The 24,579-nt window shown below is 41.3% G+C and overlaps 1 protein-coding gene across 4 annotated transcripts in view; it reads left to right on the top strand.

The window, feature by feature from the left end:
- The first annotated feature begins 1,447 nt into the window (after window positions 1-1,447).
- Window positions 1,448-24,579, top strand: part of PIGL (phosphatidylinositol glycan anchor biosynthesis class L) — a 62,376-nt gene continuing 39,244 nt past the window's right edge. For 2 of the 4 annotated variants that reach the window (XM_069791115.1, XM_069791117.1), the window contains exons 1-2: window positions 1,478-1,855; window positions 6,443-6,542. In XM_069791115.1, coding sequence (XP_069647216.1) covers window positions 1,576-1,855; window positions 6,443-6,542 — 380 coding nt within the window. In that variant the 5' untranslated portion in view covers window positions 1,478-1,575. Of the gene's footprint in view, window positions 1,856-6,442; window positions 6,543-24,579 lie in introns of all 4 variants that reach the window. The other 2 variants (XM_069791116.1, XR_011326059.1) reach the window with 2 other exon arrangements.

Genomic DNA, 24,579 nt, shown 5'->3' with positions numbered 1-24,579 from the left:
GTGCTAATGAATGGGGCCGCTGGAGCCGCGGGCGCTGAGAGGCGGGGAGGGGGGGGCGGGAACCCGTCCCGGGCCCGGAGCGTCGTCCGAAGGGCGCCCGGCCCCCGCCGAGCCCTTCCCGCCCCCCCCGGGCTGCGGCACCTCGGCCGGGGCCCCGTCAGACTCCCGCGCTGTCACTGACGTCGTGCCTCTGCCTCTAGCGACGAATGACTTCTGAAAAATGTGAGAGAGGTTTAAAAATCTCAACTGTCTTTTGATTCCTCCCCTCGAGCTGAAGAGTGTGTAAATTTGTTCCCTGCTTTTTCAAGAAGGTCTTTCTGGTCCGCATGGCGTTTTACTGCAAATATGTAATTCCGGATGGGCTAAGATCACAAACGAATCGCTTAGCAGGTTTACTGTGGGAAAAAAAGATACCATTAGGCAAGATTAAATTGTCTCGTGTTGTTACAATTTCCATTAAATACGAGAAGTCATATCCCACCTTTGCGGGATGTGTGCCCACAGAGTTATTTATTCAGACTAATGAAGCTCGCCCTGTGGCAAACAGGATCACTTATAAAACGTGTGTTGTACTAAGTGTGTAGTTACTACAGTAGCTGAGTTCCATTCTGTTAAAGTGCTACATTAAGGTGACATGACACATCTCCAGGCTGAAGTGTTTGCAGTCTTTAATCCCAACACATGCCGATGACTACCTCTATTCACCTGGAAGTTAAAGGTGCCCAAATAAAAGCCTGGGAAGACAAGTCAGGCACACATCTTGTGAGGTCTTAGCTGCTCTTCAGATACTGAATTCCTCTGAATTGTTTTCACCATTTTAGTCTTTAAACCTACCCAGCTAACATACTCCACCACTGCTGACTTAATACACTTGTCTTCCATATTGCCTGTTTGCCTTGAAAAGCAAAGTTTCCAAGACATCGTGTATCCAATTGCCTTTTTCGTGTTTATTTTACTACTTCCTGTCTCCTTTTGCTCTGCAACCTTCTCAAACGGTTGACTTCACGTCTAGGACGTATCCAAACGTGGTTTTTTTTTCCCTTGCAGCCACACTCGGGATAGCCAGCAGATCTGCAGATAGCAGAACGCAGCTGAAGATAAGCTCCTCTTGCCTTGCTTTTGAGGTTTCCCTTAACCCGCGTCTCTTCCACAGTAGTACAGCGCAGGGATAAAAGGTACTACACGCTGAAAAGCTCCACTTTTGTCACTATTGGTTATTATTTCTTAACGCACCAGCAGGGTCAGCTGCTGCGCTGCAGGGCCGGCTCTCCCCACCGACCTCCCCAGGGGAACGGCCCCCTCTTCAAACCCCGCCCGCGGGGCCCCGCTCCTCGCCTGGGACCCTGCCAGGCCTGGCGAGGGCAGCGCGGCGGGAGGAGGTCTCCCGGTATGCCCCTCCTCCCCGGGCAGCCCTGAAGAACCAGGGCCGGGGCACGTTTCCGCGCACAGCGGCCGAGCGGTCCCGCCCCGAGGCGGGGAAAAGAGGGGCGGGAGAGGGGGGGGAACCCTTTCGTGCCCCGGAACCTTGTTGCCGCCCCTCCCGTTTCCTGCCGGAGCAGCGCGCCGCCGGTCGCTATGGCAGCGGGACCGTGGGGCTGGGGGCCGGCGGCGTTGCTGGCGCTGCTGCTGGCGCTGCTGCTCGGTGGCGCGCGCCGCCTGCGGCGCCGTTACGCGGCCGGCGGGGCTGGCCCCGCCCTGAGGGGAAGGGCAAGGGCGGCGGCGGCGGCGCGGGCAGATGGCGTCCGCGCGTTGCTGGTGACGGCGCACCCCGATGACGAAGCGATGTTCTTCGCCCCCACGGTGCTCGGCTTGGGCAGGGCTGGCGCCCGCGCCGCGGTGCTGTGCTGCTCCGCAGGTGAGGGGAGGGGGGGGGGCCGCGCCGGGAACGGCGGGGAGCCCAGCCCCGAGGTGCCGCCGCGGCAGCCCCCGGAAGCCGGGCTTCCCGCCCGTGGCGTCATGGGAAAGGCCGCCATGATGTCTTTCCCGTGCGTGGCTTCGAGCTGTAACGTAAGCACCGGGCTGTGACGATGCGTCAGTGCCTCGGAGCAGCAAGTGGTGGCTGTACCGTGGGGCGATGCCACTCAGCTGTGACGCTGCGTGCGATGTCACTGTGATGCCACACGTGATTGTCGTTGCTGTGCTGAACCTCATGGCCCTCTAGGCCTGCGCTGCCATGGCAGCGTGGCACCGCTGTGTAATACTCGTGCAGTGGAGGAGGTGCTGTGCCACCCATCTGCAGTTTGACGTCATGGTTCTGGGTCACGGTGCACTGCCATAAACATCCCGCGCTCCCTGGGGAGCTGCCGCACGTGGGTGGTTTCGCTCAAAATGTTATTTTCTGCAGAGTTTCAGCAGCTGAAATCAGTAGCAGGATCTCTCTATCTGAAGGTTGCACAGTGGTTTCACAATCCAATCTCCTGTTGCAGTGCCGAGGTACTTTAAAATTGTGCGGAAGCATCAGTAAGTTGTAAAAAGGGGCAGTTTAGCACAGCCTCTTGGCATCTCCTTGTAATTCTGTTGTCTTGTAGAGGGCTTGCTTGGATGATCCCGTTTTAATGTCATAATGATACATTCACTGTAACACATCTAAAAATAGTTGCATAACAATCCCATTGTGGAAAAACAGGCCTGAAGGGAACCTGAGGTTGTGTTGTCCATCAGTCGACCTGGAGGCAGCATCAATGTGTCTTCACTCGGTGCAGACAAATGTCTAGTTTGTTCTTCAGAACCTCCAGGGAGGTCTGTGTCAGTGCTGCATTAGCTTTTCTTCAAATCACTTTTTCCTGAATCATTGGTGTAATTTAAGCTTGTTTGTTTATTTTTCCTATCTGCTGTGAACATGGAAATCAAGAGCATCCCTTTGTAGCAGCCTCTTGCATATTTTAAGACTGTTATCTGCCTCCTCTGTCTTATCTTCTCCAGACTAAACAACCCTATTTCTTGCAATCTTTCCGCATAGATCATGTTTTCTAAACTTCTGGTCATTCTCATCGTTTTCCTTTGGACTCTTCCAGTTGGTTCACGTATTTTGAAGTGCAGTTACCAAAAACTGGAAGCAGTACTCCAGCTGAGGCCTTTCTGGGGCTGAATGGAAAGATTCTCATAGGCTCCACTGTTTGCCCAAGACAAGAATTTTTCACAGCATGTAACACTCTAGTCTTGTGTTCTTCTCGTTATCTACTAAAGCTCCAGATTTTTTTTTTGCAGAACTGATATGTCATCAGTTATTACATCATTCAGTTTTTCGTGCATAAGAAACAACCTCATTTGAATTGATCTTTTAGACCATACTGCTATACCAGGTTTCATAAGCCTGTGGTGAAAACTAAAGATTTTTTTAATTTTATTGCTGTTGAGAGGAGTATCTGACTTAGGCTACAAACATTTACATCTTACACTGATAGCTACTTACATTTGGGAAAAGGGCCCTCTGTGCTTTTGAAAGCTCTAGCTAGTTCACTGCCAACTTTTCTGTTCTTTCTTTTCAAAGCTTTCTGTCATAACAGACCATCTAGGTGAGAAGGCAGGGATTAAGCTATTGTTGAAGTCCAGTGGTGTGATGGCTCTACTGACCACTCTATACCTCCCATTCAAGATTTAGTGCAGAGCTTTCAGTTGTCTTTGCTGAGGGACAAAGGTCTGTGGATCCCATTTGGCTTTTTCACGGCTATGGAGAGATTACTGAAGTGCAACTCTGCCATTTCAGTTTTGGGGACTAATACACTCCTGCTATTAGAGAACTTTCCAAAGAAGTGTTGTGTTTCTGTTTATTTTGTTACATTTTCTTTTGTCTTTATGCCTGATTCAGTGACATGAAACATTAAGTGTGTTTCACACTGCCTTCTGTGTACACTCTTGCAGGTCTTCGTAATGGAACTAGCAGCCCATATAGCAGAGTACATTCACTGAGCTAATAGATTTTTCTGTGCCTCTTATTAGTCTTTTGGGCAATTCAAATGGTTCATCCTCTCATTGTTTGTATGATTGATGATGACAAGCGAGTTGATCAAAGACTGCAAATTGTAACACTGAGACAAAATCATTACTTAGAAACTGTCGCACTTGCAGTTTTCAGGTGTCAATCAAAATGACTTAGAATGAATTAGAATTACAGCACTGTGAAAAAACCCAGTCTTTTACACACTGAGTAATCTTTGATTGAAAAAATAACTCAGTATCAATGTGCTTTGCTCTCTGTAGTAGCTGACTCCATTGTGAGTGCTCCATGGATGAAGTCCAGCAGCATCAGCTATTCAGCTGGTTTTGCTCTCAATAGCTTCCCACTTTTCCTTGTTAGCATTCATATATTCCTGATGTCCTGACACATTTCTTAAGCTGTGGAACGTGGATCTGTTCCTTTGAGTTCAGTAGCAGTTAGGTATTTTGGGAACAGTCGTACTATTTGGATAAAACATCACCTGCAGTCAGCTATTACACTGCATTGCAGCAAAAGATACATTATCTTAAAACACTAGGGTTGTTAATGGCCTTGCAAAAAATCAGTCTAAAGTAAGTCCCGCTGTACTCATGTAATCCATCTAGTGAAGGTTCACACTTAAATTAATTATGCTGAAGCTGGAACGTGCAATCTAAGCTTGCAGACCACCAAGCTGACGTGTTCCTCAGCAAACCCACAGATTATCATTGGCATAGTCTCCTAAAACCATTCACTCGCAGTCTGAGAGAATTCAAGAATTTTTTTTTTCTAGTTACTCTTCCTCTCTTTGAAAATTTTACAAAGCTTGCTAGTGATGGCTCAGATTGCAACACTGCTCAAGAGAAATGCTAGATTTAGATTACTCACACCCACAACAATAAAAAGTTCTAGTGTAATTCAAGACAGCTGACTACAGTCTTGAATCATACATTAATACTCAGCTGTATTTTTTTCATTTTATTGCTTCAAAGCTAAAATTGGGTTGCGAGTACTGCCCTGCACAGGGCAGTATTCTGGAAGGGGACGTCATGGCTCTGGCATGGACTTTGCATGGCTGATGCCAAGAAAAAATAAGGGAATGTCAGGGCAATATGAGAAGAAAATAATTCAGTGAAGAAGGAGGCAGTGTTTTAAGATAGTGAATCCCATTTTCTTGCTAGTTGTTGGTCTCAGTCTGTTATAACTTTTCCAAAATGCCTTATCTAAATAAGGTTTGCTATCTTCCTTTGGTTCTGTAAGTTCTTTGCAGTCTTGCCATATTAGTTTCTGCCTGAATTTCCTCTGTGAATGATGCAGACTTCTAAAAAACCTTTGTCTTAGAACAGAGGTTGTTATGATGGAATTCCTCATTTATTCAAATCCTTTTAGTTCCATCACTGTATTCTATTGTAGTGTGCTAGTGTTACAAGACAACTACTGCTCATTAGAAGTGGCCCAGACTATACTATAAACTTTAATCACTTAAAGAATACACCGTGGAACAGGCTTTCTGTGGGTTTTCTCAACAATTCTGTTCCAGGTACTTTGGACTTGCTGTTCAGCTTGGCTCTGTGGGCCTATGCTGTTAAGAGTACAGGAGGGAGTTCTCAGCAGCATGTCTAACAGTGAAGGAGAAGTGACTCTTTGGCCCTTTCTAAGGAGTTTCATTATTACTGATGTGTTGTGAATACTTATTTTTTAAAAAGTGGAATAAGATCCCACTAACCTCTTCCACAGAGACAACCTGGAAATTTGCCAGTGGTAACAACTTTTAGCCACCTCACTGCAGAGGCTGTTTCTCCTGTGTTTATGAAAAGATCTTGTTCAATTGTTTTGTAGTATAGTGGTGACTTCCATTCAGCTAATGTGTAAGCAGTTAGTCCATGTATATGCATATTAGAAGACTCCTTTTTTTTTCCCCACAAAGCATGGTCAGCCTATGGAATTCACCAAAAGAGATATTAAATCTTGCTAAAAATTTAACAATGTTCAGAAGTGGCTTAGGCATATACCAAAATAAAGCAAAAAGTCCAAACAAAAAACTCAGAAGAGCTAGAAATTGTGATGTTTCAAGGAATAAGACATCTGCTAATCAAACAGGTTATTGGAAGCACTTTCCCAAGCAGGTTATCCCAGAATTGTTCTTTGGAAGATCTCCTATGTCTTTGGCAGAAGCATTTAACTTTCCTCAGTCTTAGGATGAGGATACTGGACTGTTTGGACCACTGATCTGATGTCCTTGCCAAATAAGCTCATGAACGGCTGCAAGCCACACTCAGTGCACAAACGTGACAAATGTAGTCTAGGTGGGTACAACTTTGTCTCAGCATTTTACCCTGAGCTAAGCTGGGTGTTGCTGAGGTAAAAGCTATGGAGTCTGTCCCCTGTGATGTATCTATTCCTTAAATGATGCCCTTTTATTTAATGTGTGATGCTCATGCTTAATGCTTTGAGAAAGAAAAGAGGAAATCTTTCCAAGCTAACCTAAACTAAGTTAGATGGTGTTGCTGTGTTTGCTATTTTCAGGAAATTATTACAATCAAGGAGAAATTCGTAAGAAAGAACTGGAACAGAGTTGTTTTCTTCTGGGAATTCCTGCTTCCGATGTAACAGTTGTTGATCACAGGTAACTGGTTTTCATTTACATCATAATTTCGTTGCAGTTTTAAATAGGGGGTGAAGTTCACTTTAAAATACAGTGAAAGCTTACTGTATCATTCTAAAAAGTCTTGAGAAATCTCAAAAAAGACCATATTAGATATTTTTGTTAACTCTTAACATAAATCTAATTAATGCAGATGATTCAAGTGTCTAATGGGGGTCATAATCCCAAGGTTAAGCTCTGCTGATACGGCATTTAGAATAATGATAACCATACTTGTTGGGGTCTGGCACAGTGTCTTTGGGCAGCGCTATCACATTTTGTTACACCTGTTGCAGTATTATACAGACAATTACAAATTCTCTGAATTGCCTGTGGCAGGTTTGTCTGTAGGCTAGTCTTTACGGCATAGTATGGCATTCTGTTATATTTATAATCTGGTTTAGTCCTGGCTAAAGACAAAAGTGAACTGCAGTATTAAAGGAAGTCCATAATAACATGACAGTAAGATTCTTTCAAATTAAGCCATACAAGATTTCTATTTTTCTAAGGTGTGATGCTCTTTTCTTCAGTTGTTTGTAGGTACAAAGGTAGGTGATAAAGCTGACACTTCTTTGTTTTGGGATTAATTCAGGTACTCCCTTCTGGGAAGGTGATTTAACACTTTGAATCAGTGAAACTCAGAACTAACATTGTAAAGGTCTCTTAAATTGCCTGATCGCTGTCTGTCTAGGATTGATAGGAGCTGAACTAGATACCAATTGCTAGGAAGTACGGTACAAATGGTTGTTTCAATTGTAAACAACTATCATACAATCCATAAAGAATATTTTAATTTATGAAGAAATAACTTTAATAGCAACATATTGATTTAAAGCCACGCCAACTAGAAAAGTCAGAGTTGAAAAAAAATCTGCCTTCAGGCAGGCCCTTTTCCCATGAACATATTTTCTCTTGAGCTAAGGCAACAGAAACCACAGTCCAGAATATGAATCTTCTTGAGTTCTTTGCTTTTTTTAGCTTTAGGTTTCTCTCCAAGTTTTCAGCTCACTTACGAAAACAGCATAGGAGTTGTTTTTCCTTTGGAATGAAAAGAGATGTTTCCGTTCACTTCTCATGAACTGGTTTTGGATAACGTCAAGTTTTGTAGTACAACCATATTACAATGCCCAAAACATTTTGGGGAGGGATAAGGAAAAAAGCTGCTAAGCTTTGCTAAGCATAAAGTCTGCTCAATGAACCATCTTTTGAAATTAACACAGAGCCCAGAAGCCTGCTGGCCTTCCATCCTCTAACGCAATGTGAGGTTGGTTAGTATGTGATGCAAGTTTCCCAATGCTGCTCAGTCATCCCCCCACATACGCAGTCCAGAGGACTGCTTTTTGCAAGTAATACTTTGGTTTGCTGTGTAGGAAGGTGAGGACCATTTCAGAGAAATAGCTTGGATCATGCCTCTTTATTACGTTCATTACTACAATTACACATATTTATGTAAGTAATGACTGATACATGATTTCCCCCAGTGAATGCAGTGCCTGAAAAGACCGATCCATCCCATTGCCTGGAGCTTCTGGGCATGGACTAGAATGTACAACATTGTTCTAAGGAACAGGTTTAGATTTGAGGTCTTTGTCTCTGAGGTTAGATTGCTGTGAGATAACCATCAAATCATCTGACTTTGTTGTGCATTCAGGGAGTGAACTGAAGTGAAGTTCTTGCTGAATTTTGCTCAGAGCTTGTTTAGACAGTAAAGTTAAGGGTGTTTACAGCGCATTATTTACTCTGCAATAACTCACCATGTGGATGCTCTTTATTGAAAACAGCTGTGGATCAGGTGTTAGTAAAATGGTAGAGGATCAGGAATAGTTTCTAGATGACACTGAATTTTTAGGGTAGCTAATTTTTAGAGTACTGTTTTCCAGCGGTTTAGACAAAGCACTGGGACTCAGGGTTTTTGAAACTTACTCAAGGTTCCTGGATTCCTTAAGGTCAGTGGCTTTTCTATGCCTCTGTTATGACTTATGTAATTTACAGATTATACAAACATATTTGCCAGTATGGCACGATGTGAAACTTGCTAAATTAATATGTTATCTACCACTAGATTTCCATGTAAATTCATGTCTACGGAATACAGTTCAGGAGGCTGTTCCTCTTTAGCATTTTGTCTTCCGTAGGCACTGTTTAAGGTTAGAGCCCTTTGGCTTTTTTTGTTCCCTTCCTAACTCTTCAGAAAATAGTTTTCCATCAATGTAAAGACCTAGCGCATTGCTTAAGTACTGCAGCTGGCATGCTCCCCATCTAACATTTCTTATACAAACACTGGATGCTTTACATTATCCAAACTGCAGGCTTGTATTTTGGTAAGGAAAGCCCAAAGGATTGCTAGGTCTGGATCTGCTCCAGCCATTGTAGTGTAGAGCTGAGTCATGATGCTTCCTCTTTCTTTGCATGATCTACAAGTGAGTGAGTAGAATTTTCAAGGTGTAAGAGGGGAAATATATCTGAAAAGCAAGATGATTGACTTGCTCTGTAATCTCACCTGGCCAGGCAGGTATAAAATCAACATGACATTTTGAATTGCATGTGAACTTGTAAAGAGAAAGCTTCAGTCAGTTAGCCTATGATGAAATCTGTGTTAAAGACCAAATCCTTGTTAAGCAGTCCCTTGCCTTAAACAATGACTCAGGTATAGCCAGGATTCTTAGGACAGGACTAGTTCAGTCTCTTATCAGACAACTGCTTTGCACTGATTCTTCAGCAGGTGTTTGATGTTGTCACCATGTTTGTTACCTCAATTAAAGACAACTCAAATCTTCTGCACAAATATGGTCCCAAACTGTACCCACATTTCAGCCCTAGAGATTGAAGTCCACATGAATCTCCCACAGAAAAGTTCTTTGCTGTATGTCTGGGAGTGGAAAAGGACATGCATGACCATGCAGCACCCAGTTACTGTAGGTGAGCAGATGGGCGTACAGATGGCCTGTTCCAGACTGTTTTAGGTTAGAGCACTGGACCCTGCCTACTTGTGAACAGTACCGGTCGGGCACCAGATTTGCAGAGGTGTCCCCTGAGCTGGCATGTAATTATCATAGCTCCAACACTACACCAGCTGAACAGTTGCTTTAAAGGGAGAAAAGTTTTACAGTCCACTTCTGTTACCATTCCCGCACTAGGCTTAATACTTGGAGCAGCCCAGCTCAGAACTAGGACTTGTATTGTTCAAAGTTAATTTCTGTACTGTCACAATTATTCCTGCTGCTGGGTGAGGGAGGAGTAGCGAGAGAGTGAGGTCTGAAACTCATGTAAGATAAAAGTCACTTCATTAATTACATAAATGGTACTGTAAACTGTGCTTTTGGTACATTTTCATCATCTTATGTGCTGCAACAATGGACTTTCTTGTAGCTGTAAAAATGAGAGATCATTTGTTTTATCTTACTGTGCCATGATACCAGCGTAATTTTCACAAAGATTGGTATAGTTCTGCAGATCTGCAGTGAAGGTAAAATGAGCATAGCTAAAATACAAGTGATATAGATACCTCTAATGCAAACACGGACTAACTCAACTGAAAAATCTGCTACAATGATATGTCTAAAACAGTGTAGATAAGTCAGATGCTGGACATTTCTGTGGTGGCAGAAGGGTCAAATTTTATAAAGTATTTGGCTGCACTGCAAACAAAAAGGGACATCCATCTTCACCAAAAGTTCTGTTGTTCTTTATGCATGTGTTAAACTGCTGCCAGATTTAGCTTAAAGTTTAAATTGCTCTGGTAATGTATGGGCAAATGATCCACTTAAAGGACATGAGTACTTGCTGAGCAGGGCAAAACTCCCTCCATCTTGAGAAGAACATCTGAGTAACTGATTTGCGCTAGAGATGTGTGGCAAAGACGAGGTTCAGCTTAGCAAGAGGAGGGCTTGTAAACAAGTAAAAAGTGAGTCCTGCATTACCATAAAACACAGAGATGCTTTCTCTTCCCTTCTCTTTTGAATATGCAAAAAAGAATGCTTCAGTAACAATGCGAAGAGAAAAAATGTTCACGTAAGAGCTGCTTTAGGTGCTGTTCTTTGATGTGGCACTGCTACATGTTTTCTTGGTAGTTGCTCTGTCTGGTCTTGAGAACATAGTGAGATGAAGGTGCTCTAGTCTACAAAACCAGTTATCAGGTCACAAGTCAATGCCATGGTTTTGAACTTGTAAATGTACTTTTTGGGGAATTTTCTTGTAGCTGAGAAGGCTATCTGTAAGTAATTAATCTATGAATACACGCTCCTGAGCTAGAAAGCTCGCTCTCATGGTGTATGGAAAACCAGGAGTTAGTATCTAATTGATCTAATATTAAGAGTTAGTTAAGCTCCCATTAACATTGGGCACATCTGCCAGTGCTGTACTAGTCTGTAACATTACACGTAAACAGGACGTGTTTTCTAAGCTGTTTTCACTTTCTGAAGAGAACAAGCAAAAAGGAAGTCCAAATTATTATTTTTTTCTAATATCTCTTTGGGGTTCATGGAAGGATAAATATCAGGCATTTTACTGCAGCTTCTGAAGCTTTTGTGCATGGTTGTACTGGACAGAAAGTGAAACTGACTATTTGCATCTTTAATATGACAGAAAATATTTGGCCCAAGTTTGCACTGCAAAGAAAATAATAGCTGCGATTTGTGTAAACTAGAAAATTTTCCATTCACAGTACAAAGGCTTACTGCAAATAATGTTACATCTGTTTCCATGTTGCCATGGAAATTGCACTCCATTTGCTTTTTTATTATTATTATTTCACTGAAGTCCAAAAGGGCTCTGATTAGACAATGCACCGGAGACAGGACATCTGCCCATGCAGAATCACAGGCTATGTGCAACTTTTTTATAAGGCTGCAGAGAGGCTCAATTCATTATTTTTCTTTTTTTTTTTTTTCCACATAATAATTCTTTGCTGTTGGGCTTGTTTTTCCCCCCCCTACAAGGCAAATAGGCTTTATTGCACTTTATCATGTTTAACTTCTAATGAACTTCCTTCCATGAGCTCCCCATGTCAGAGAAGCGAGTCTGTAAGGTCATGGGAAAGATATATCCTTAAATAAATGGTGTGGGTGTCTGATTGTGATGATCAGAAAGATACAAAAAGGCTCAGACCCTTCAGAGAATGAAATACGTAACCGGAAATTTGAACCTTTTTATTAGAATTTAGAAACATACATACAGACAGTTAAGAAGTGTATCCCATTGATCCAGTTCAGTTTTACTGTACTTAGGTGGTTTGTTGATGGCTTTATTGATTTGAATGCAAGGTGCTGAGTGCATGAAAGCTGAAGATGCAAGCTGTATAGTGAGAATATGTACTGCAAGCAAGAAAGCTTGCCTGAAAACTGAGGGCACCAGGAGAAGTGCAGAGATAAAATCCTGGCCTCAGTCAAGTCTGGTGGCAAAGTTATCAGTGATTCCATACTAGTATCTGACTCACTCATTTGCAGACCTGTGTCATCTTGCTGAATGGGATTTTTTAAAAATGTATTTACCTTACTTATGTGTTTCTGATCAGAAAAGTGATATTATTACCCGACGTTTCTTCTTTCCCTGTTCTTGTATTTCATATTTTGGGGTCAGTATTTAGTAGATTTAATTCTGCTGAAATAATTGTGGTAATTAGTTACATTTGTCATCTTAAGTTCCTTGTGGTATTATAGTTTGACATCTTATTTTATTGCTAATTCTAAAGAGCTGATCTATGTGCCGATTAAAATTGCTACCATGTTTTATTTTAGAAGAGCTGCATATTTCAGTAGTGAGTGATAGAATTCTCTTCATCTTAATTATCCCAGCAATGCTGTAAAGCTCTTTATTTTTTTTCAGAGTTTTCTTTAAGAATGGCATCTGTGGGACCAGAAAATCTTAGATGTAAGTTGGTCACACATTCAGTGTGTATTACAGGGAAATCAACCTACATCTTTTGAATCAAACATACTTAGAATCATCCTGAATACTAAGACACTTTACCATTACAAGAAGGCATGAAGCCTTTGTCAGTCAGGTGGGTATCTTGATGTTTATGTAATCACTGTAGCCAAATTTCACTTCTGTTTAGTATAATTCTTGAAGTTTAAATTGTTTTCTTTCTGAGAAGACAGTAAAATATTTGGCCACCTATTTTTATTTAGATTTCTAAATAAACAGATAATTTTTCCAAAATGCTTACCACATGGCAGCTCATGCTGATATTTTAGGACATCGGAACGCTTTATAAAAAGGATTATATCAAAGTCTGCCTTCTGGCTTCTGCTTTTGTAAGTGTTGCTCTATGCAATAATTTAAGAGGAAATTCTTCTGGGGATTGAGACGTCTCTCTGCCCTCCAGGAAAGCTGCTTTCTGAAACAAAGGCTTGTATTGCAGTAAGTTAGGTTTAGTGATTTTGTCTTAAGTTAGATATTTTCCTCAATAAGGAAATCTGCCCTTTTGCTTCCCGGGGTCTTCTGTGAACCAGGTCCTTTCTCAGTTTTGTAGCGTAATTAACTTCTTTGCTGTACAAAAAGGGGGAAGGGTCTGTGGTGAAAGGGAAAATGATCCTTTCAGTGCTAAAGGGGCATGTCCCCCAGATTACCTCTGTAGAGCAATAAGCAATGGTCCTTTTCAAAACATTCAAGGATTCTCCTTCAGACGTCAACAGAGACCTGTCAAATCACATCAGTGAAGTCACAGCAGGGTTTGATTAAGGGCAAGAGTCAGGCCAGAGAAGCCAAAGTCTCTGAATAAATGCAGGGGGAAGTGAAGGAGTACTGCTGAAGGACAAAATGTCTTTATGGAAATCAAATCAAAATACTAAGCATTGAGATGTACACTTTTAATGCTCAGGATTATTTTAGCAGAATAAAAACTATGAAATACTGATCTCAAAACACAAAAAATGAGAACAGGGATCTCAGCCATCCTCTGAAGTGATGCAAGTTTGATTCAACTTAAAAATCGGCACTTGTGAGCTGATGTTAAGAAAAGAAATAAGGCTGTGCATAATAGCTGTGTTTCAGGAGTCTGGGAAAACTGGCTAGGTCTGAAGACAGAGAAATGCAGTAGGACAGGGAGATCTGCTAGAAGTCATATTATTTTTGTTCTTTCTTAGTTCATACCTTTTAGAAATGCCTTTTACTATTCTTTCATTAACGGCTTTTAGAAGTCCCCCACATACATTAAAGACAGGCATCTTCTCTGGAGCAAAGAAAGCTTCAATGACCCATCCTGAATTTGCGGATGGTTCATGTCCCAGCTTTGCCGTCTCCTGGTAACACAAACAGATATGCTGACTGGAGTGATTCTGTAAGTAGACCACCTGTGTCCATGCAGAAGGAAGTGTCTTTGGGTTTGCTGGTTTCCAGTATAAAATTCAGGGTTTCATATTAAAATATTTTGAGTGGACTTTCTTCATGATGCTAGTAAGCTATAGAAAGATGCGGTCATTAGATTAAAGCTATTTTCAACAGTTACACCCAAGAGTACACCCAAGAGTCCCCTTTTAAACATGACAAGCTATAACAACCTATTTATTTTGCTAGTTACACAGTGGAACAATACAGTGTGTTTTGCCAACAGACACCCTGAGGAACTAATGGAGAATGACAGGCGTTTCCCCTTTGCCCCCGGAAAGTTCCCTGCTTTGATAGCCCAGCAACATCTCTGTCACTCATTGTAACCTGCAGCTGCAAATGTCTTGCTGTTAATTATAGGCAGACTGAGCTCTTTTATCAGAGAAGAGAAAATGGTCAACTCCTTTCCTTAAAGAGTAACAGTTATATCAAATGGTCTCAGTAAGTTAATCAAAGAGGAGGAACAAACAGAAAAAAATCTAGCAGGGATTCAGCTTAAGCTTTTGAATCTGCATTCCTCCCAGTTTACTCAGGGAAAATATATTCCTATTTCTACTGGGAACACTCTTAAAAGCCTTCTCAGTAATGGATTGGGCGTTAACGCCTTGTTCACAAGAACTGTGTGGTTTCTTTGTGTGTTCTCATAATCTTATTTTAATTGTAGCTACAGTACAAAATGTTGAGTGCCGCAGTTAAAATAAAGCTGTGAGATCTGAGGCTATGACATGGTTTAGAAACATCATCCAGTTGCATCTGCAATGGACTTGCATTTGCAGCCTCTCTTGGTCAAACTCCCCTTTGAGAGTCAGTCTAGAGAAGTGCAGTTACATCAATTCCTGGTTTTCCTGAGGGTCAGGATCCTAGGTGTACTAGATAGCTCCTGCAGGTAGTGTGTACCTGTGCTCACACTTTAGGTGGAGGTAATTGCAATAACTTCCCCCAAGTTGCCTCAGGCTCTGGGAGACAAGAAGTTTCAGTGTGTCCAGGAGCCTCATGACATTAAAACTAGTTGTTGGTTTATTCCTGTTCCCTTCAGACAGTCAATAGAAAATTTATGGAATAATCAATATCTGAGCCTTGGGAGCAAGGCCTTTATTAGGCTCATTAAGGGCAGAATATTTTCAATTACATGGCATAGCGTCAAAGGCTGTCGGACCACTTTAAATGCCACGATATGCTGTCTTGTAGAATGCCAGCAATATAATCCTAATTTCTTGAGTTTCTTTTCAAAATTCCCATTGAAGTCAGAAGGCATCTCCTACGCTGGCAGCTAGTAAGAGAACATAGGAGGCAGTGCATACAGTGCCTGAGGGATGACTGGCAAACTCAAAGGGTTGAGGTGATGAGCTACAGAAGCAGGGTGTCCTTGGGGCCTTTGGGACAGGACCATGGGGCAAAGCAAATTCCTGAGAATTTTGCCTCCCCCTAAAAATAATTGCAGGGCATTCAGTGGAGACCTTTCTGGCTCTTTTACAGAAGATGACAGTGTCAGGATAGTTTAAAAAAAAAAAATAAAAAAAAATCCTTTGTTGACATCACTCCTGAGTAATAAAAGGAGCTTAGTTACTTTCATGTTGATTGAAGTATTTTATTTTTTTATAGGAATAGCAACGTTTGGACTGCAGACACTGTAGACTCAGTGGAATTTTTGTGAGGACGTAGACTTACAAATTCTGTGGTTTTATACAACATATATTTTGGGTCTATATCAACCCCATCCTTCCACATAGGTGGTAGAACTGGAGCTGTGGAATCTTGGATGTCTGTCTGTCTTTCCTCAGAGCCACCTTCTGGTCCCATCAAAATCAGTGGGGGTTGACCATTGACTTCAGTAGGACCAGAAATTGTCACTGAAACAGTCAACAAGAGAAGACAAAGTCTTGTTTAAAAAAATGTCAGTATGGGGAAAGTTGGAAAAGCAACTGTACAATGGACGTTGTATAAAATGTGTTTTCTCTTAATGACCTTCCAGTTCAGATTGGCTCTGTTTACATACAAATCAAAAGCTGGTTTGTCTTAACTGCCAGCACAGCAAAACTCAGTCTGGGTTCTGAATATCCAGCTGTGTCTTTTGCCTCTGACATCCTCCCAGTAATAAAAGTTGTGTGGCTGGGATTTGGCTAGAATTGCAGATGATGTGTGAGCCAGAATTGAATTCAGCCTGCTCTTCCTCTGCAAGACAATAGAAGTTAAAATTTGTTTGTGTCAATAAAATAAGCATATACAACTCATAACCCCTCAGGGACCAGATATGATGAATAAGATGCTCTTTTTCCATCATCACATTTCTAACCCTAAGCAATGTTAGTAATAAGTCTGTGAGAACTCAGACTTTTGTCTTACTCACTTCAAAACTGGAGCAGAAGCTTTTATGGAGTTTACCTGTGAAGATGCAGCATCCAGAGAATAGACATAGTTATGACAACCTTTCCAGTGCGATCCAATCCAGATTCTTTGTTCTTCACTTTCAAAATCCCTGAAGGGTACACTGTGTTAAGTGCTGTCTTTGCCCTGTAAGCCTGTACTCTCTTAACAGCTTCCCTTCAGATTGACAAAGTGACAGAGACAGTAACTTCTTCACAGGTGAAATGGTACTGCTAGCATGCATATTAGTTATCGCTTTCCTGTTTCAATGTTTTCTCCAATGGTATGTTAGTAAACTAGGCTGCTTTGTGTAGCAGAGGCTCTCAAACTTTGCTGTACAGAGGTTTCTGTTTGGTAGCTTGTCAGCAGCTTGGGTGCTGCACTTTGTGAGACAGATGCCGGTGGAGCATGTGGTGATGGAGAGGTTTCAGGTCCTGGGGTACTGTCTGGATGTAGGCAAAGCTATCTCAGTTCATTAGGGAGCAGTGCACAATGAAACTGTATTTACTGCAGGGTCTTCTTTCTTATAATGATGATGAAAGCTCTGGCTGCGGTACAGAGCTCTGTTGGCCACCTCATTGTGAAGGACTGCTTGTAAAGCTATGTAGCAGTTAGGCGCAGCATTTGTTGTCTCCACTTTTCCCATTAATAAAACCTTATTTGACAGGTGATTGAAAGTTCCTCCAGTTGACAGTATCTGTGTGAACCAGCAAAGGTGTTCTCAGCAGTCTCCCCAAATACTTCTAGCTGACTGCAGTAGGGTGCTGCTTTGCAGCAGCATGATCCAGGGCCACCTTTTGAAGCATCCTACAGCAAGAGAATTCCCATTTGTATTTTCTTGGCTGAGTTTGTTGTGACATGCCCTGTTATTTTTGCATTCTGTGTCCATCCTGAAGTTCCCTCAGGCATCCCTTCAAATGAAACATTGCATCACTGAGGAAGTGAAGCCATTAAAAGTGAATGCTTTTTCCAAACAGTTGGAGCAAATACAGTCAGTTCTCATCTAGCAGAAATGGACTTGCAAGCTGACATTGCAAAATTTGGGAAGAACATTAGCCCTTTCTTGAGCAGTTTGATGCAGTTTTTCAAAAAGCTGAGCTGTGCTGTGCTGTTATTTTTTTTGCCACATCATGAATGAAGGTTTTATATTTGCATAGAGCAAATGTAAAACGGTTACCAAGCAAAGTGGTTGGAGCACGGAGCTTCACACTTCAAAATCCTTTTGAAGGAAGAGAAATTTTAAATTCTCTGTGGAACTCTGCTAAGGCCTCTGACCTTCTCTGTGGTTTACTTTCATCCTCTAATAATCCTGCCTTTTTGCAGAGCTGTGGGGATGGACCAATTACTGTTTACATACTATTCTTGTGGTGTGAAATGCTGTGTAAGTGTGAAGAATCATTATTAGAGTTTTCCTTGCTAGTCAAAGGGTTAATTTCTTTCTCCAAAGAAGGAGATCTGATTTAGGTTTGGCATGGGAGGAGGGAAGACAGAGGATTTTGTTCTGCAGGAAACTAGGTCAGCAGGTTTTTATTATCGTGCTTGACAGCCCAATGTGGTTTGCATTTAGGAATGAACTCGGTTGACATTGTGTATGGTCGATTTCCTCTTCCCAGAAAGCAGGCCTCAGATATCACTCCATACATTATGGCTTTCCCAAATTGAATGCAAGAGAACATTTAGCTGAAGAAGCTCAGGCAGTTGTGATTTTGTTAGATATGTTTTTAGACCTGTCAGGAGTGCCTCAGAACACAGAACAAGATATTTTGGAGAGAAGGAACAATAAGGCTGGAATCTTTTCAGTCACTGAAGTGCCTCAGAATCACAGAGATCTTCATTGGTTTTACACCCCATCTACTGATGACTGTTCTTATAGCCTGTAGCATTGGTTTTTTTGGGGGGGGGGGTTGTTTGTTTGTTTTGAGGTGGTCAGATTCTGATCTTGGTCCTGCCAAAGTAAATTTGGAGTATTGCCCTTGCTTTCTCTGAAGCTACTGCTGTGTGTGGCTGAGATCACAGTGTGCTCTTGCGGATAGATCACAGTGTGGTCCTGCAGATAACCTTTAGATGGGGAGTTTTCCATTATAACTTTTGGACCATCGTGACTGATGAAAGATTTGAATAATCCAGAATCTTTTTCACATCTTCCAGTTTTCTTGACCATATACCCTGTAGTGTATTCTTTTCCTGGGAAACTGAGAATAGATGTCTGTGTTCTTTACCTCTGCCTGTTGAAGACCAAACTGTGGCAGACATCATGCATGTTGGAGAATTCAGGCTGCCTTTCTTTACAGATTATTTTGACTTCACTGAATAATGAAAATCCAAGTACTTATAACTTTTAAAAATATCTACTTTGTTTTGATTGTAGGGATCAGGTAAGGGTGATGGAGCTTAGAAAGGCTATTGGTAACGTCTAGGAAAATTTCTGAGTAATAGCATTTAAGGCTGAGTATCTCCTTCCAGTTTTATATTCTTGTTGTTTTACAGACTTTAATGTGAGTTAATAGCTTTTCAGCATAATAAAACCATCTAATTCTGTCCTGTTCTAGTCTTTATTCAGTTCTGGCATTGAGAAACCCAGACATTTTTGCAAACCAAGTTTGGCTTTTAAAGCTGAACAAGGAAAATACAGGCAATACTGAGAAGAACAGACAGCAGTAGGTTGCCAGCAATTCCTGGAAATAATGGAGTTTCACAACCATTCCCTGCAGATTGGACATTTAGGGACGAAAAATGTCCTTGTGGCTTACATGGACAGAATAATGAAGATGCAAAGTCTGTTGAGACAGTTTATTATGGTAAAAATTCAAATGCCATTCTTAGGTTTAAACCAAAGAGCAGCATATCAAATCCCTCAAAACGATGACAGCATAGAACAGGTCAGAAAATTGCATATGCTCTCTCCTGAACTTGCTTTTAATGTTGTGTTAGGCTGTACATTTTAGTTGTCCAATGCCTTTGAATCTTTAAACAGTTTCAGCTGCAATAAATGTGCTCATGTAATCATCTTTTGAAATATGAACATGTTAAACAGGGATGAAGAAAGTTGGTATTTCTGTAATACCGTTGTGCTCTTACACTGTTGGCATCTGTGACTGAGAGCCAAGAAAACGACAGCGCATGTCAGAATGAGAGGCATAGAGAGGACTTGTAGCAGGCAGACACGTACACACAATAAACATCCAAGCTGAGGCAGCATTTTGAAAATCGCCTTCTACATAATGAAACAGAAGGGGTGGTAAGAGAATCTCCGTAGCTTCATTCAGCGATGACAAATTATTTCATTCAAATTCGTAGTGACTCAGAAAATGCCACTGTGTTGCTGGAAGACTTGGTTTGTATTGCTTACTACCTAAATTGAACTAAGTTGAATTAAACTCTTAGCTCAAGAAATGAGAGATGGAAAAGACTCTCTCTCCCATAGTGGCTCTCCAGAATGTATATTTTATCTCTTGGGCTGTCAGCCATGTGAAGCTTTTGGGATGTGACTTGTAGGATAAATAAGTTTGGTCATTCTTGCTGTGAATAAAAAGAGTAAAATCCTACATTTTTATAAAGGCTTTTTCTTCCCCAAAAGAGTTCAGAAAACATCACAAATCATTAGCATATCAGAGCTGTCACTGAAAATACAGTAGCTTCTGGGTTGAAACAGCAACTGTTAATAGCACTTAGTAATGGCATGTGTATGAAAAATGTTTGCTGCTGTATATTTGTGCTCTTTCAAATGAATGAACTCAAGAGTTTCTAGGCTGAAAATGAGGTTGGTAATGCAGAAGAGCAGTGCATGTATGTCAGTGAATGAACAGATGCTTGCGGAAGACTGTGGGATAAACAGATGCCGAGAAATGCTGGTGTACGAAATAAGCCATTTGTGCCCATTTGGGAGCTCTGCTGCATAAAGTAAAGGATGCAGCCTTCAAATTTAAGTAGGTTATGATGTTCTCCCCTATGGCTGGGGTTAGAGGCCAGTTCAGATAACTGCAGAGTAGTCACTTTGTGGAACAAACATGAAAGCGCTAAACTAAAATTGTTTTTCAGAGAGCAATGGCTTCGTATGGGTGCATTCCTTTTTTGTTTTTCAATGTAACCCTATCTTTACCAATTAAAGTAACTATTTAATGGTTAGAATATGATCTCTCAGCTTTGAGCACAAACCCTGTTTATCCGTTTTGTGGGATAAAATATATTTAGTCTTGCTTTATTTGTAGTTATTATTCCTTCTTAGTGTTTTAACTGGTAATTAACCCTATCCTTTGATAGCTGTTTACAGCTAGGAACAGGCTGACAAGAATGGTGCTCTTTGTTCTGCAGTAAGGAGGGAATTGTGCCAGGTAGCTATCCTGTATCTGTTTCCCAAACTCAGGTAGCCATCTCCTGGGGCAATCCCTGTACCAGGAGACAGGGAACAGAAGTCATCTTAAACATGGCTGCTCACTGCCAGTCTTTTCTGAGAATGGGAATCGGTTGGTTGATTAATTTTATTGACAACTTATTGCAGGCAAAAGGTGCCAGACTGAAAGCACAGGTAAATGGTACACATAGGTCTCACGCAGTATTGTTCACAATGGAGTAACTCTACACACCAGTGCATGTTGGTACACTTTGTTGTTGCTTCAAATTGATTGCTTGTATCTGCAAGAAGATTACTGTTCAATGCGATACAACTTTTGGCCTCTTTCCATGGGTGCCAATAAAAAGATTAATTAGAACAGTGCTAAAATGTATTGGTATTTAAGGGAGATACATTTTTTTTTTTTTCTTGTGCTGCCTCATCTCTTATTCCATCCCAATCCTTTATGCATTCTGTTCAAAGAGGTACTGTAGAGCAGAGTTGAAGACCCTCTGTACAGAGTCCTCATACAGCTTCTGCTATGTTTAGTGCCCTCTGTATCTACAAGGAGGTAAGGAAGGACTTTTTGTCTCCATCCTTGTATATCCTTATTCTAGTAGAATGGGTGTGCTCTTGCAAGAGCAATCTAGAGCAGTGCTCTGCCAGCACAGGATGTTTGATATACAACACGTTCAATACCCCCTCCTACGGTGGCTCATTCTGTCGACGCTCACAGTATCCTTGTACAGTACCCTTGCTGGGGCCTTCACACAGCTCACAAGTGATCTCTGGCTCCACAGCAGCTATATTACTCCAGTAATCTCCAGCCAGTCTTGGCGGTTGGACTTTCCCAGTGACCTGTATTAACCAGAAGTGTCTTGGGAGGCTTCCCAGTTCCGCCATTATGCTTTTGGTGTTCACAGCTACAGTAACAAACTCCTGACATTTATACCCAGCTTGTGCTCTGATTGCTGCAGCTTGGTGCCTGTTTGCACATGGGGCCTTCTGATAAGGCAGGCATTTGACCTTTCTATTCTTAACCCATTAACATTTAGAAAAGCTGCTCCCCTCACCTCTAGAAGCTGTGTTCCTCCCCCTCCCCCCAATATCCCTGTTCCTGCCAGATAAGATTACGCCTGGGTTATATATTGATCTAACAGCAGAGTGCCAAATGCAGCCCACACCAGTTCAAGGGCAAATACGGAATCCGTATGAGTGAGTTCACGTGCTTCTGTTCAGTAGTGGAAAGGTAATGACCAATGGCTCTTTTTGCCCTCTCAGCAGAACCTGAGGGCAAACGCAAGGGTATCAGTTCTTTATTGTACCAGTAAAATGAACATCATGGCTGCAGTAGGTACCAGTCCAGTTTGCTGATGTTGCATCTTTGTGCTGTTTCCTCCTCTTCATCTGCACTTAAACAGATGAAGGGGTTGCCTCATTTGCTTGAGGCAGTGTATTCAGTAACCGGAAGTGGAAGCGAGAGCCAAGGTTCCTTTGTTTTAAGCCAAGCCTAGCTCAATGAATGCTGCACTGTGTCACTTGAACAAATCTCTTCACCTGTGCATATGTATTTCCCAGTTTTTGAAAGTGGGAACCTATTAGCAACCTAGTGAATTATAAATAGCAAAAACCATTATGGGAAAGTGGCTATATTGACAAATGTATATAGCCATTTATAGTCATACAAAGTCATTCATTCTTTGCTAAAAATTAGTCCTTGAAGTATTCCCAGATGTATGAAGTGACACTAAGCAGCTCTAAGGGAGTAACTGCAGATAGCCAGTTAAACATCAGCTCCCACTGCCATGGCTATCACACAGAATGTGAATGGGACTATATGAGCAAGGGAGTAACAAGAGAGGACTAAGGAGATGTTACTGCTTCTTTGTGTATTGTTTGAGAGTGTCTTGTTCTAGTTCAGTATCTTGGTATAAAATCTACGTTTCCAAAAGGATGTTGATGTTTGGAAAATACTTGGGGAAACAGTCACCAGAATGATGAAAGGTGTGGAAAACAGGCCTAATAATGGATGTTTAAGATTCTTGAGCTATTTGCTTTATCCATGAGATGACTTGATAGTGATATAGGAGGATCAACATGGGGAAGAGGTTTGTTGGGTGAGGTCTGTTGAGCTGTTACGTAGCATGTCGTATGAGAGTGATGACCACAGTGGTCCCTGCTGGCTTTAAAAATCTATGACAATGATAATAGCTACAGTCAATCATAAGAATTAATCAGCTGGCAAGCCTGATTTTCCGCTGCAAAACCAAAAGCCACTGGAGCAGCATGGATAAAAATTTATTGCAATTATTAATATTTTATTATGTTAAATGGTTTAAAATAAAACATTGTGATTTAATGTGCGTTTATGACCATCTGTACTAAGAACTAAGCTTCAAGTAGTCTAATAAGATAACTTACATGAAATTAAAGAGGCAGGCAGTATGCTTTTTCCTGCCAATGTTTAAGAGAAAGTAAAACCACTGAACTGATGGAGGTTTCTGACTAAGCACTAGACTTTTTTAGAGTGAACAACTCCATTTTAGTTGTTTTAACCCTACCTAATTCAGAAACTAGGAAATTCAGAGTTGAGAGGCTCATTGAAAACTGAAGGAGGAAAGCTTTTTTTTGTCTTGTGGTCTGTGAATAAAAATAGATGTGAAGGTCTGTTCTACTAATTTTTTAGATGCCTGAAGAGCACCCTTAACTACACCTAATACTGTCTTTGTTTACTGGATCTGTTAGTTTTTAATACTATGTTTTGGTAAGCTTTTCCATATATTTCTAGAAATTCTGATATAATTTACCCAGCTGTTAGAAAACAATTATAAAATGCTGTTCTAATGACTTTGAGCTCCAGCTTCCATCTCAACTCAAAATTGCACAAACCATGACTAAAAATTCATTTAGGTGGGAAAAATACATCACTCCATTCAATAAATTGTAAAAATTAAATTCTGTGCTTAGCTATAGAGTTGTTTTAGAAATACCTAAATCAGTTATTTAAAATGAGTGGGTTGAAATCAACCAGTCCTACACTGCAGACAGAGGTAGGTAGGAATTTTGCTGTTCGTGTACTGTTGGAGTTATCCCACCATTTGTGAATTTCCCTGTAAGTGAAAAGTAGCACATCATCGCCAGGGATCATTGTTGTGTTGGGCCCTTACCACGTTGTTTTCTGAGGCTGCCTGTAAGGCAGTCACTGTTGTAATGTCAGAAACGATCACTGGCCATTTGAGCAGCCTAATTGAGAGAGACAAGGCATAGGAATGGAAATGCTCCCTGCCAGTGCTTTTAGAACTCCTGATTTATGTGGCTGGGTTTTCTTTCTTTCTTTTTTTTTCTTTTTCTCTCTTCAAATGTTCCATGAAGTAAATTTTTTATTAGTGACTCAGAGCAAAAGAAAATTTCAGATTTTTGTGATGATATATTAGATGTCTGGGCAAGCCTTCAACTTAGAATTTTATTTTTTTTTTGGCTTATCCAGTGTACTGTCCATGGTGAGATGTGAGTATGTGAGCCCCTAGTTACAATTAAAACACCAAAAGCATGGACATAGGAAGCAATAAAGCATTATGTAGGAGAAGATTCATCGTTTTTGTGACTTTGTTTAAAGAAAGCCCAGATGTGGGAGTAGATATCTACTGAATCAATCATTTTCTAAGCCACAGATGACCAGAAAATTAATTAAAAAGAACAAAAAAAGGAGAGATATTAGAGAAGTAAACCTGCAGAACTTAATTTTTAAACAATGTAGCCCAGACTAGTTTGGCCTTAAAGTGATCTGCATTAACAGTAATTTATTTGGGAATGTTTAACCCTCAGGATTTAAATTCATGAGATAGTCTTGTTCAGTGGTTACAAAGACTGGGAGACAGGATTGCTCCAGTTTGCTTCTGCTGCAGAGTGTGTCAGGAGAGACAAGTGCCTAAGCAGAGCTCCAGTAGGGAACAGAATTTTTGCCATTGACTGCAGTGGTGCCAGCATTTTCTGTCCTCT

This window comes from Haliaeetus albicilla, chromosome 9 (assembly GCF_947461875.1).
Source record: "Haliaeetus albicilla chromosome 9, bHalAlb1.1, whole genome shotgun sequence".
NCBI lineage: Eukaryota > Metazoa > Chordata > Aves > Accipitriformes > Accipitridae > Haliaeetus > Haliaeetus albicilla.
Note: the sequence above shows the minus strand (reverse complement) of the source record. Positions and strands in the feature narration are given on the sequence as shown.